Below are 14,644 nucleotides of genomic sequence, written 5' to 3'. Positions count from 1 at the left end.
AAGAATTAACCATTTTAGTTCTTTTGTAACACAGACCTTAAAGTGATATTATGGGCATTTTTCACTGTTGAAATGAGATAAAAAGAATTAAAAGGTTAAAAGAGTTAGTTAAAATGTGGTTACTGACCAATTATCTGCAACTCATCTTGCTACCAGTTGTTTGTCTTTGTGTTGTATGAACGAATCTGCACTAAAACTAAATTTAGGTTCACATCGTATATGCATGACCAGTTGTCAAACGAAAGTACGGTTGATATTCAAATGCATTATTTTTCTCTTTCTGGGATATTGTTTTAGTATGTTGATGTTGCATTAACAAGTATACATGCATATGAAGTGAAAACACCAAAAATAAACAACAGTTGCGATAGATACCTATAAACTGTTAGATGCCCATAATATCACTTTAACCTTGATCAGATTAGCACCAATACGATTCCAAGCTGGGTCTTTGTGCAAGCTTGCTATATCTATAGTTTCATCAAGATAGGTCAATAGAAACTTAATTTTTTTACTGGTTTCTATTTTTAGTAATGGTGACCTTGGCCTGACCGACCCTAATTGACTGACCTCAAATCCCAAGCTTGGTCTATGATATGATATACCATCAAACTTGTACAATCTCAGTGCAATATCTCCATCAAACTCAAGTTTTTGATCACTCTTTTTTCATTTTTACTAAAAGTGACCTTGACCCACCGATAACCAAATACTATTGCAATCAAGCTCTCAATGCAATCTTTCTACATGTAAAGTTTCACTAAGCTCTAAAACTGAAGATATTTACCAAAAACTGCATTCCAAACGTTATGTTGTAACCAGGATAAACACTTCATTGAAAACCTGGTTTCCGTAATAACATAATTTTTGGACACATTTTTTGATACCTCTTTTTTGGCCCAAATAATTATTGTTCGTGACTCTACAGGTTTTCGTCCATAATTAATGATTCTAAATTTTCATACAGCATATTCAACAGCGCTATTTTACCAGATTTCTGCCCTGTTTTTGCTTATCTGGTGACACTCTTCAAGCATGGGTTTTTATGACCGGATTGAGGTAATAAAACCTGGCAGATGAATACCTGAGGGCAATGGTTCATTACACCTGTGTCATTAGGTAAATAACCATGTATTCCAGAAATAAATAATGGTTTCAACCAAAAACAATAACTGTGACACATGCACCCTATTGAGAGTTATAAACACAATAATATCATTATTTGAAGGTGTAAGACAACGACTGATGTACAATCAAAGAATTCATAGTTTGCAGATTTTATTGCATTGCATTAATTACGGGATCACACTAAAGTATTGACAAATTAACTGTGCATTTTTGAAACCTGTTTGTCAAAGTACAGCCTTGGAGTAACTTTCAGTAAAATTTGCATGTGGAATTATTTTTAATAAAGTCTTAACATATAAAAAGAAATTTATACTGTATGGCATGGTATTTTACAAGCATGTGATATTGTTCTTGATGCAATGGACATTATAGATATTGCATACCTGTATCTGATAGTAAATGCACAATTTTTAGAGTGTCTTTAAAGTCGTTTTTTTTTAAATATTTTTTCTAAATTTTTGAAACGGAAAAAAGTACCAAATCAATTTTAATTGTCCAAAAACTTAGAGTAATTAAGGTATTAGTTAAAGAGCAGTTATTTCACAGACCTGAAACAATTTTGACTTACTAAATAAAGTGAATGAGATGGGGTTTTTTAAGTTTGGTGAAGATGGAATGACAATTATTGAGCAGAAATGGCTAAAAAGAACCATTTAAGCCAATAACCCGGACAATAACTACCCGGTAGTCGAATGCTTTTCACAGGTAATTTAACGATCACTAGCTGGGGCCCTTGATTTTCTAAATCAGAGTCCACCGTCCGACTGAACTTTTCCGATCAGTGTTTTTTGCAGTTTCTGCAACTAGCCATTCTAAAGATCAAAGCGATAATGACTACGCCAAAACTTTTTAACGCCGATTTATGATCTTCTGTCAATAACATGTATCACTTTACCCAACTAAAGCCCGCCTTAAGGCAAGCATCATTGTAAAGGACAATCAATACTGACCAATGAGAGCGCATGCTTTAAAAGCAACAGCACTCGTAGGCATGCAGCACCTTTAGTTAAATCATGCAAACGACTCGTTACATACACGTAATTGTCACAGAAATCTTGGCCAATTAATTCCAATGATAGCAACCGGCTGAAATCCTCGTGAAAATTATGAATTTCATGCATTAAAAATTGTTTCAACTCAAAGCGTTTTAACAAATTATCGTTGAATCCATTCCACAGCTTTTAATGTTTTGTTGAAATCAGCATTTATAAATTTGTAATCCGAAATCCTTTCCAGAATGATAATGTTAACATGATTGTAATCCAAAACACACAGCGACGTTGACATATTCTAGCTTCAAATAAACAGTGCTAATTTATATTCTGTTGACTCTTTTTCTCAATAGAAAGGGTGCGAACATTATACAGCATGTACAACGTCGTGTCTTTTGCATTGAAAGCATAGATGTATTGATTGTTGTATAAACACGCACACGTCACATCACATGATTTACGCATGTTTAGTGAGAGTATTTCATCAAATCTTTAAATAGCTTATTATGCCAAAACTCATTTTATACTAAAGTGATATTATGCGCATTTTTCACTGTTGAAGTGAGCTCAAGAAGAATTAACAGGTTAAAAGAGTAAGTTAAAATGTGGTTATTGAAAAAATTATCTGAAACTCATCTTGCTACCAGTTGTTTAGAAAAATCAGGGCCCTCTCTTGCCGCCAGGGTAAGCCACCCACAGTCGCCAAGAGCGGAAATTTTCGCGTTGATTGCCTTTTATGAGGGAATTATTTTACTTAGTCTCTCATTACTTCATTTTTTTTGTACATGTTTGCACTATAATATTTTAATGTGATTTACATAGATAAACATTTAATCAAAGGTTAGTTGCACGATACCAGCAGGCAACATAGGTATAAAAGTTTAAAAAAAAAAAAAAAAATTTTTTTGGAGGGGGGAATTTTTAGCTATAATAGGGGAAAAAAGTATATTTTTTCATGGTGGAAGCCGCAGATATTCGGCGGTAAAAAGTGCAAAACGAGGGCCTTGAAAATATATATTATATTTGATATTTTACATGGCTCACCCAGTCCTCTTAAGCCGAATGGATCTGTAAAACAAAATGGTGTCTTTGTGTCGTATAATGAACGAGTCTGCACTAAAACTAGATTAAGATTCACATCATAAATCGGATCATTTCCTGTAGTCAGGTGTCAAAAACGAAAGTACAGTTGATATTCAATGCATTATTTTTCTCTGTCCAGGATATTGTTTTAGTATGTTGATGCTGCATTAACAAATATAAGTGTATATGAAGTGAAGACACCAAAAGTAAACAACGTTTGCGATAGACACCTAATAACTGTAAGATGCCCATAATATCACTTTAAACAAGATGTGTTTGTGACTCTGTCCCCCCCTCCATATATTTGACCTTTGACCTTGAAGGATGACCTTGACCTTTCACCACTCAAAATGTGCAGCTCCATGAGATACACATGCATGCCAAAGATGAAGTTGCTATCTTCAATATTGCAAAAGTCATAGCAAATGTTAAAATTGACACAAACAAACAAACCAACAAACAGACAGGGCAAGGGTATAGACTGGGGGACATGAAAAAAATTGTTTATACAATTCTTGAGCACTTTTATTGTCAATATTTACCAGTGTTTGCTTTAAAAAAAGAAGAATGTACATGATTATTGGGTAATGAATAACAAGAGGGCCATGATGGCCCTGTATCGCTCCACTGCTGAAAAAAGGCTATTCAAATATTCTCTGCATGTGCAAATACTAAAATATAGGCCCTATTTAAGCACATGTGCACTTTTGTGACCCCCTGGGCTTGGTCAAATTTAACCCCAGGGGCATAATTTGAGCAAACTTTGTAGAGGACTACTATATCTCACTACATGTACATACAAAATATGGTAGCCCTAGGTCCTAGAGTTAAGGACAAGAATATTTTTAAAGTTTTCACAAAATAAGCAAGATATAAGCGTATATAATGTTCAATTTTGTGACATGCGGGTCAGGGTCAAATTTGACCCAAAGGGCATAATTTGAACAAACTTGGTAGAGGACTATAAGATGTTACTGCATACCAAATTTGGTAGACATAGTCTGAATGGTTCTCAACAAAATTTTTAAAAATTTCACAAAATAGGCGCTTTATAAGCGTTTATTCAATTTTGTGACCCCCCAGGGCAGGGTCAAAGTTGACCCCAGAGGCATTATTTGAACAAATTTGGTAGAGATTTATTAGATGTCACTACATACCAAATTTGGTAGCCCTAGGCCCAATGGTTATGGACAAGAAGATTTGTAAAGTTTTCACAAAATAGGCCCCATATAAGCGTATGTTCAGTTTTGTAACCCCCCGGGCAGGATCAAATTTGACCCCAGGGGCATAATTTGAACAAACTTGGTAGAGAACTGTTAGATGTCACTACATACCAAATTTGGTAGCCCTATGCCTTATGGTTAAGGACAAGAGAATTTTTTAAGTTTTCACAAAATAGGCACTATATAAGCATATAATTGATTTTGACGTGGCCCCCAGGGCAGGGTCAAATGACTCCTAGTTTGAACAAACTAAGTGGAGGACTATACAATGTCACTACATACCAAATTGTGTAGCCCTACGCCTTATGGTTATGGACAAGATTTTTTTTAAAGATTTCACAAAATAGGCAATATATAAGCATATGTTCAATTTTGTGACCTCCGGGGCAGGTTCAAATTTGACCCCAGGAATAAAATTTGAACAAATTTGGTAGAGGACTACCAAAGGCCAAAATAGGCCTTATATAAGCAAATTTTCATTTTTGTGACCCCCGGGGCAGGGTCAAATTTGACCCCAGGGGCATAAATTGAACAAATTTGAAAGAGGTTCACCCCAGGAACATTCCTGTGAAATTTCATCAGAATTGGACCAGTAGTTTAGGAGAAGAAGATGTTTTAAGAAAAAGTTAACGCACGTACGTACGCACGCACGACAGACACAGGACCATGACATAAGCCCCGCTGGCCTCTGGCCAGTGGAGCTAAAAACTGGAATATTAGTGAGTATGCACTATTAGAGTCGTGTTAATAAGGATGTATTGGCGCATTGTTCGAGTCGGTTCTAAGCAATTATACAACTATTTATAAACATATCTTTATCAATGACTTAATAGTTGTTGTTTTTACATTTATAGCGCACCAAACAATGTAAGCGGCCTCTAAAAGTGTAAACAAAGTACTGTGGGGACAATCCTCCCATCCCATCAGCCCTGGGGCGTCTGAAAAAATTCCTGTGGAAAGCAATACCCGGCATATAATTCCTTATGTTATTTGGTCATATACAAAACTTTATTTTGTATATTATTGATCTGGCATCAGTAGTCCAAACTTGATTCCAATGTAGATTTCCCAGTGTCACTTTTTTTGTAAACATTGTAGTGTGATCTTTTTGCAATTTGCTAATTCAAACTTTGGCTATATTTAGCACTACTTGATTGGATTTTTAATACATTTGATTAGTGTTAACCTATTTATATTGGCTTAATAGCATCGAAAGCTTAGGCTTCTAGTAAAAAGAACATTATTAAGTCCATTTCCTGATTGGATACCTACAAAGCTACAAAGGGCTAGGAAAGTTCCAAATGTCAGAGTAGAAAATAATTGCTATGGTTTCATAATTCAATCTTATATCCATCAAGAATATCAGTATAACATATGTTTCTTTATAATGAGCTTTGCTAGAGGATGGAAATAAAATAAGGCAAGCAATATATACTACAAAAAGAAACTACTCAACATGTACTTAGTCTGTTACTCAGTTTCTGTCATCTTTACCGCACTGCATTTTAGAGAATTGTTTGTATTTTTTTGAAAAAATTGCACATTCATGCAGTTTCACTTAACTAAACCATTTCTTGGAATTTCCTTACATATATCAAAACATGTGATGTGTCCATGAGTTGTTGCAGAATAAGCCACACTTATTTCCTTCATTGTCTGTAAATTTCCTTCATGTGCAAATAAGCGGAAAGTGTCGTCCCTGATTAGCCTGTGCTGACTGAACAGGCTAATCTGGGTCTACACTTTACGCACATGCATTAAGCCCAGTGTCCTCAGAACAAGGCTCAATTATGTAAATGCATTAATAATTGTTGGTTCATTGTAAAGTTGATTATGCCAGCATCATTATAAGTATCATAATATGTATAAAAGAATCTGTCAAACTAACGTACCATCTTTGACAGAAGATGGGCCCGTATTCACCAACCGATTCTAGACTTAAGAATAAAGAATAGACTTAGAACCAAGAAAAATGTGTTCAGTGTTTGAATATATACAGGCCGCAACTGGTGATTATGTCATTAACAACATGTTCTTTATGAAGAATAATATAGATAGAGATGTTTACTGCAGAGTTTGACTCAAAATTAAAGAAATTCTTGAATACATGTATTCTAATTTAAAGAATTTTCTTTATTCTTAGACTTAAGTCTAAGAATTGTTTGGTGAATACGGGCCCTGTGGTCTAGTGTGTTGACACTGGTGGCAGACCTCAGGGGTCACAGGTACGATCTTCCACTAAACCTTTACCTACTACCCTAACATGTAGCACGAGACTAGAAACCAAAATACAATGAGTCGTGTTCTGAGAAAAGTGGACATAATGCATGTGCGTAAAGTGTTGTCCCAGATTAGCCTGTGCAGTCTGCACAGGCTAATCAGGGACAACACTTTCCGCTTTTATGAAAGTTTTTGTTTAAATGAAGTCTCTTCTTAGCAAAAATCCAATTTAGGTGGAAAGTTTCATCCCTGATTAGCCTTTGCGGACTGCACAGGCCAATCTGGGATGACACTTTACGCACATGTATTAAGCCCAGTTTTATCAGAACACGAATTCAATGTACGACAAGCATTACACATATTCCCATATAGGTGCAAGATCGTTTCTGGAACCGAGCATTTCTGTTCCTTGCAATATCGCCCATAATCCAACTAACAAGTCTTCTGAGAGGGATGGTTATATTGGAAATTACGGATACACTTGATACAAAATCTTTTACAAACACAATCCTAACTGTGAATAATCAGTTTCACTTAATTTTCACTGGCCCTAGTCAATATTGGTATAACCTTCACCTTCCAATGGACCAAATATATGGAACAAGTCTGTTAAAGGGTTCCAAACTTCCCATCAATGTGAGAACAGGAAGTCAAACATTAAACACTTATATTTGTATTAAGAATAAAACCTGGTTGTGATTGCCTTTAATAGGAAACAAGAAACCTTCTGAGGCAGGTGATGCTCCCCAAAGTTTTTTTTTGTCACAATATTGCACTATATATTCAGATAAAAGGAAACGTTTTGAGGGCACAGTAGTTGGGGGGACAAGAATTTTTTTATAGAAAATTTCAAAGGGCCATAACTCTGTGAAAAATCATCGGACCAGAACCCGCTGAAAACATGCACATCTCCTCTTGGTAGTGAAGCATCCCATAAAGTTTCATTGAATTACGGTTATTAGTTGCTGAGAAATAGCCCGGACAAGAATTGCACTATATGTACAGTTAATGGAAAATTTCAAAGGGCCATAACTCTGTGAAAAATCATCTGACCAGAACCCCCTGATAATATGCACATCTCCTCTTGGTAGTGAAGCTTCCCATAAAGTTTCATTGAATTCCGGTCATTAGTTGCTGAGAAATAGCCCGGACAAGAATTGCACTATATGTACAGTTAATGGAAAATTTCAAAGGGCCATAACTCTGTGAAAAATAATCCGACCAGAACCCTCTGATAATATGCACATCTCCTCTTGGTAGTGAAACTTCCCATAAAGTTTCATTGAATTCCGGTCATTAGTTGCTGAGAAAAAGCCTGGACAAAATTGTGCACGTACGGACACACAGACGGACGGACAGACGAAGCGGCGAATATATGCCCCCCCCCCCCCCCCCCCAAATTTTTTGGGGGAGCATAAAAACTAAAGCAGTTTTGAATAGAAATATATTTATTACTGATGACAACATGTACATGTATACATGTAGTATGTATAATAAATTATAAATTAAATGTATATATTTTTTGTATAACAATTGTAGAAAAAATTTATATTGGTATGTTATCACAATCTCTAATACAAATATATTCTATAATAATTTATTTTTTAAAATAAAACAGTTTAGGCACACCATGAGACACACATGTCATCCTTGGGCAATGTAAAAGATTCCTATATTTCATCTAGAAACAATAAAAAAGTAATTACAGTATTGATTTCAAAATAATGTCACAAAGATATCTATAACACAAAAACATTTAATTAACAACAGGAAACTGTAACAAACAAAATCTGAGCAACAAAACCAGTGATTTTTAGTGATTTGCATTTATTAAATAACCAGAAGTTCTAATATTTTTTTGTAATATCTCCAAATTGTTTAAACATTACCATCTTAGATTAAGATACATAGTTCATAAAAAATTAATAACATAGAGGATTATTTCATTATAATGTCCAATAAAATGTTCATCTTTATTTTTTTATTTAAACAATGCGGAAAATTCTTCTTTTTTTTTGGTATTGAGGATGGTTTACATCAATAACTTCGCATACAAAATGACACAAAATCACTGACTACAACAAAACAAGGAAACACCCAACTATTCAAAAAGTCAGCAACTGTAACGCTGTACTAACAACATCCAACAGAATTAACACCACCTTGTACTGGACATTGTTGTTGTGTAACATCACATCACCACCTGGTCCCATTGCCTTAGCAACCAGCTCCCCTATGTCCGAGTCTGTCTCATAGCTGTGGTCATCTAACACACGCTTTGTTTTCTTCTGTGGCGATTCCTTTCCTACTCGTTTTCTTGGTGACGGCAATCTCTTAAAACTGTCCACCGAGAACTTGCTGTCAGGACTGCTATTTTTGCTGGCCGCCTTTTTCTCCATTTGTCTTTGAATTTTGCCCCCCTCCTTTTCTTCAATATCTGAACATGACCTTGAATTAGACTGACCACCCACACTTAAACTGGACTGAGAATTCACATGTTCTGTTTTAGACCTTGACCTTGTTTCAGAACCTGAAATCTGAGACCTTGACTCAGATTCAGAATGTGTCTCTGATTTTGTTCCTAGAGATCCAGAGCTTCCGGAAATATCTTGTTCAGTATCTTCACCCTCTACTGACGTGTCCCCCTGGGCATTTGATTCACCTATCGGTGTGCCAACACCGAGTCTGAAATACCCTTCCCTCACATCTACTGGTATCCCAGACAACTCTTTTGGGAAGGGCTCCTCATCAAAGGGAATGAACCCCTTTATCAAACAGTGAATAACGATGCACAAACCTTTCTTGATAACTTTACCATTTTTCTTTGACTTGCAAGAGCATGCATTTATAAGAGTGATATTTCTATGCTGCTTATGTAAGTCCACTGAATCTAATGCACGTTTTACAGTTTTAAAATCCTCCACTTTTAAAGGGTGTTTTCTAACAAAGACACTGTTGACCACCATAGCAGCTTCTGAGTTAACAAGGTCATACCGTCTCCTGTACACAGGAAAACCCATAAAAGTATCCCAATCTCCTTGGAAATTCTGCTTCGTCAAAATTACGAAAATTGGCTTCCAACGTTTGCTCTCTCGATAAGCTGGAAACACATCTACACAATTGTCTTCTTCAGCAGCACATATAAGTTTACAAATATCATTTAACAGCAGCATAGTGATCTCAAAGTTTTCCTTTTCTAAAGCCCAGAGTGTTGCCTGTCTGATTTCCAGCTCGCTAATAGTCCTGTCTGAATTCAGAAAATCAGTGACATCTTGTACGCTGCCATTCTTAAGAGTCTCCATCAAACCAGCACAGAGTTCATCATCCATCTTTGTCACAGGATTATTAAACTGATCCATTCTCCCTGGAGACACAACATTCTTTAGTTCTAGAGACTGCCCCAGCACACTGTAGTACACAGAATCATCGCTGGGACTTTGCAAGTTGGAACAGGAACCAATCTGGTGGTCGGAGCTCCCAGGCTCAGTTTTAACACTGTGGAATCCATCAGTTTCCACACTGTGACTGCCTTCCTGCTCGTTCATCAACATTTCAAGCTCATGCTCATACTCTCCGACATCTTCATCATCGTTGTATCTGTTGTTTATCCAGCTCACTACAGCGTCCATATCTTTCTGATAGGCATCCACATCCTTAAGCATTTCCTCGAAATGATGGTTCTCTAGATCCAACTGACGATTCTCATCCAGTTCAGTAGATGGAGTCATTTCAGTCATTTCACTGTAGACTGTGTCACTTTTGGACTGACGAGAGCCGATTTCAGAGGAGGTCTTACCATAATTCAGCTGAGGAATGTGAAACTTGCTGTCCACAAAGTACTCCCCGCTCATTTCACTGCCACTTTCGCTTTCTTCAACATCTGACTCTTCATCTATGTTATTGTACCTCCGCGATCGTGGTTTTCTCGGTGCATTTCCTTGGTCCTCACAGAGAAGTTTCAGACTTGGGGAACTTATCTTAATCATGCCTTTGTCGTTAAGAAAATGGTAACGTGCGCTGTCATTCATTAACGACCTAGCATCACCATCAATGCTGTTTGTACAGCTAAAAGATTTCTGTCTATGACTTTGTTCGTGAGAGAGAGAGTCTATGTTTGGCAAGTGGGTCAGAGAAAGACTGATCCTGTGTTTTGAAGCTAATGATTGTTCTTGAAGCTGCTTTTCAATATCTTCAAATTCTTTAGTGGAGTCAACCATATGTTTGCAATCTATGGTGCCGTTTTTTCCTGTTTCCTTATTTGTTTCAGCGGGATTTTCATAAATCTTTTTCCCAGAATTAGAAACTTCATCAAGAGCTTTTTGGGGGCTACATTTATTCTTTGCTAAAGCATTTTCATGGGCATCCTTCAAATATACTCTCGATCCAGTTGTCAGGCAATCAAAATGCTTTTCTGGAAGACAGCACGTTTCAACATATGCACAAATCCCATTGACACCCGCCGGTTTCACATCACTATCCATGCTCACAGGAATTCTTGGCAACTTTTCAAGTGTGATTCCTGCATCAGCCTCCCCAGACCTTTTTTTCCTGAACGTCTCCAAACGTTTCTTAGCCTCTTTCAGGAAATCCACATCAGGCACATAATGATTGTATTTTCTAATGCACGGAGGCTTCCGCCCATCACCCGTCTCGTCAATCTTCCCCCGGGACGTTGGTCTAAGTTGGTCTCTCTGAAACCTTGAAACATTTGCCGCATCACACTTTCCAACATTCTCTCTTACATCTGCAAAACTGTTGAAATAATCGCCCGTTAACTCTGTGACATTTGTCAGTGACAAGCAATCCTTAGAAACTGAACCAGGTGATGGTCTTTGATCAGATTTGGAAGATTTTACTAGACGGTCAAACTCCCTTGGAGCATCAGTCTCAATATCAGCCTTAACTTCCATACGGATTACAGGTTCCCGATGCTCACTTTCAGAATCATCTAGGTAGGTCTGCCCAGCAGCGCCTAACGTGGAACCAACAAAGAATGAATGGTTTCTTGTGTACCCAGGCAAATCCTCACTTGCATTTGTGTAAATCATCTGGCTGTCATTTCGCAGCACAAAAGTATGTTCAAGGTCAGAACGGGATGAGGCATTCTTGCTTGGACCTTTTTCCTCTTGTCGGTGATCTGAATTGGATTCCTCATGGTCTATTTTCGCAAACGAGTAGTGACTGGCTTCTGGATCATGTCGAAATGTGAAGGAAGGGGACAGATGTGACCCCTCATAAAATGTTGACGACGCTATCGGTGGTGACTGATTGAAGTGGCTGATCAGCTGTCTAACAATGCCAGGGCTCTGCAGATCAGGACACTCAGTATCAGCACTCTGGCAGAGATCAGCTGATTGTACCTTTGATGTTATATTTGAGACGACAATATTTGGCTTTTTCTGTTCACTCGAACGCTTACTCAAAAAGCTTTTTACTGCAAGCTGTTCAGGGGACAGAACCTTTTCTTTAGGAGACCTGGGTGCATTTTCAAATTTAAATTCTTCTGAAATATATTTTTCATCTGCTCTAAACACATGGGTTTGTGGCCCATCAACATCATCCAAGCAATCAGACTTTTTTACTGCGCAGCCAACTTTTGTCCCCATTTCAAATTCATACTTTTTCTCCTTTTCCACGCTCTTCGCTGGTGCAACAAGCTCTGCATGTGATTCCGATGTATACGAATGATCAACACTGATTGTGGTGACATTGGTGTGCCTAATCTGGTGTGTTTTCTCGTAGTTCCTGGAGGCTGAACGGAAGGACATCTCTCTGGCCGTGACAGGTGTGCTGGTCTGATGGTCGATGTAGTCGTCACCCCGTCTTCTGGACTGAACATCTAAAAGAGAAACATGTGGTTCTTAATAACATGAATTTGATGTGATTTTTCAACTCATCACCACTCAGATACACAATTTGACCTGTTTCTAGTCCCTTAGATAATCTAAATAAAGTAAAGACCTTTCTAAATAGATTCAAGTTTTAAAGGCTTCATCTCCATCTCTAAAATACTGATGAGCAGCAAACAGCATAAAACCTGAACAGCCTGTGATTTACGTGCAGGCTGTTCTGATTTTATGCTGATTGCACATAGTAATTTTCACTTTGCTTCTAAGTCAAAAAGGGCCAATGCACAATTTATACAAATTCACATAAAAAATGCATACTTACTTAACAAGTTTTTGTTGTACAGTCCAGAGGGCATGGAATCATTATTGGAAGTGATTGGACTGTACATGACGGAATGCTCTTTCTGACTAATGGCATCGCTCCCTGGCATCATGTTATCTAGGCCATAACCCATGTGAACAGTGTTGTGCATCATGTGACCTGATAGATCGTAACTTTTGATACTGGGATATTCCGGTACTACGTAAATCTCATCTGATGTGGTCCCTGAACTTGTGGACACAAACTGTCCTTCTGCCTCCAACCTCTTGGGACATGTCTCTGCAAATACATTCAACAAAAAGTTTAGCCTTTTTTAGTTTAATCCATTTATGCCTAATGGACTCTACCATCCTTCTAAATTGGATCAATTTATTTCCCAAATTAGGGATGTCTAGTATATTAATTTCTATATTTAAAATATATTCTATATTTAAAATATTTCTTACAGAAATTCCTTTAAGCAAACAGTGCAGACCCCGATGAGACGCCGCATCAATCATGCGGCGTCTCATCTGGGTCTACGCTGTATGTCAAGGCCTATTTCTAGACGCTAGGCATAAAAGGGTTTACACCAATATGTTAAGGTCCCTTAAATTCCTAAACAAATCTGCTGTTATTTCCTTCTTAAGAGTTTTTAAGAGCACTTATTTACAATAATACAAATTTAACCTTTTGTCATGATTACCATGAAAAATTCCAAATTTCCCCAGTCATGATTCGTTTGACATTTCAATGCCATTTACTTTTCATGTATACAGTTCAAGGAGATTAAGGATTTATAAAGCAGACAAGAAAATGGACCCTCAAATGATCGACCTGTGAGTATGACCTGCATCTTGAAAAGGCATGACTGACTCAAGACTTCTACACATAATCTGGATGTCCTCAACTTTTGAACAAAGTGTCATAAAATCTTAGTAAAGGCAGTATGGGGTCCAGAAGATATGCACTGGACATGAAAAAAGGCTATTATCATTACATGTTTATGTATTACAAGACGCAAAAATAGATTTTCTTAAGATAACTTTTTTTATTTTGTATTTCTTAAATGATCAATTTGAAGATTCTTAAACTAACTTAGTTTAAACTTTATAATGTTCGCTAGATTTCATTGAAATCCTTTAAAGTTTCTGGATAGATCCAGTACTTGGTGACAGAATGTTTGCATAGTGGGATTGACCAAGTACATTATGATTGCTTGGACACCATATCCACTGTGCCACCAGGACCCCTCAATCAATACTTTAGCTGAATTAATATTCAAACATAACCAAGGACCATTTTTAAAGAATTTTTTCTAGTTGATGCTACTCAAACAAAACATTAAACCATGAGCAATTGTTAAATACTACAGCAAATTAAGACAAATATAAAGAAAAACTGACATTACACTCCTGTCAAACTCAAAAGTTATAATTCTGTAAAGTAGAGGCAAAATCCATTTTTTATAGAATGGTCAGGTGTTACCTAAACAAACTTAAATTAATGTTAGGGGCTTAAAGAACAAAATACCTTTGTAAGTCTTTTCAGCATACTGGTCCTGGCATTTACTATTATCAGTAATCACTTCCATCTGAAATTGCTGGAAAAAAAAATTCAAGTAAAAATACTAAAATTGCCTGTCAAATGCATGCTTGGTTGTAATCTACATTGTCCATTGCAGAAGACAACCTAATGTTAAATGCTAACAACTTGCAACCCCCTTCCCCCCCCCCCCCCCCCCCCAAAAACAAAAAACGAAAGAGAATATTGAATAATTAATATACACATATTATGCATCTTAAGTCTGCAATATCTCTATTGCACTACCATAGTGGAATGAGTTTC

The 14,644-nt window shown here is 36.9% G+C and overlaps 2 protein-coding genes across 4 annotated transcripts in view; both read right to left on the bottom strand.

The window, feature by feature from the left end:
- The window catches only part of LOC127867807 (trichohyalin-like), a 291,013-nt gene that overhangs the window by 74,832 nt on the left and 201,537 nt on the right, over positions 1-14,644 (bottom strand). The window lies entirely within an intron of this gene.
- Positions 1-14,644, bottom strand: part of LOC127867805 (uncharacterized) — a 63,592-nt gene that overhangs the window by 7,502 nt on the left and 41,446 nt on the right. For both annotated transcript variants that reach the window (XM_052409263.1, XM_052409262.1), the window contains exons 10-12: positions 14,330-14,399; positions 12,818-13,096; positions 8,809-12,485 (exon numbers count right to left, since the gene is read on the bottom strand). In XM_052409263.1, the coding sequence (XP_052265223.1) occupies positions 8,809-12,485; positions 12,818-13,096; positions 14,330-14,399 (4,026 nt within the window). The remainder of the gene's footprint in view (positions 1-8,808; positions 12,486-12,817; positions 13,097-14,329; positions 14,400-14,644) is intronic.

The sequence above is a fragment of the Dreissena polymorpha genome, chromosome 2, assembly GCF_020536995.1.
Source record: "Dreissena polymorpha isolate Duluth1 chromosome 2, UMN_Dpol_1.0, whole genome shotgun sequence".
NCBI lineage: Eukaryota > Metazoa > Mollusca > Bivalvia > Myida > Dreissenidae > Dreissena > Dreissena polymorpha.
The sequence above is the reverse complement of the archived record's forward strand: the minus strand, read 5'-3'. Positions and strand labels throughout refer to the sequence as shown.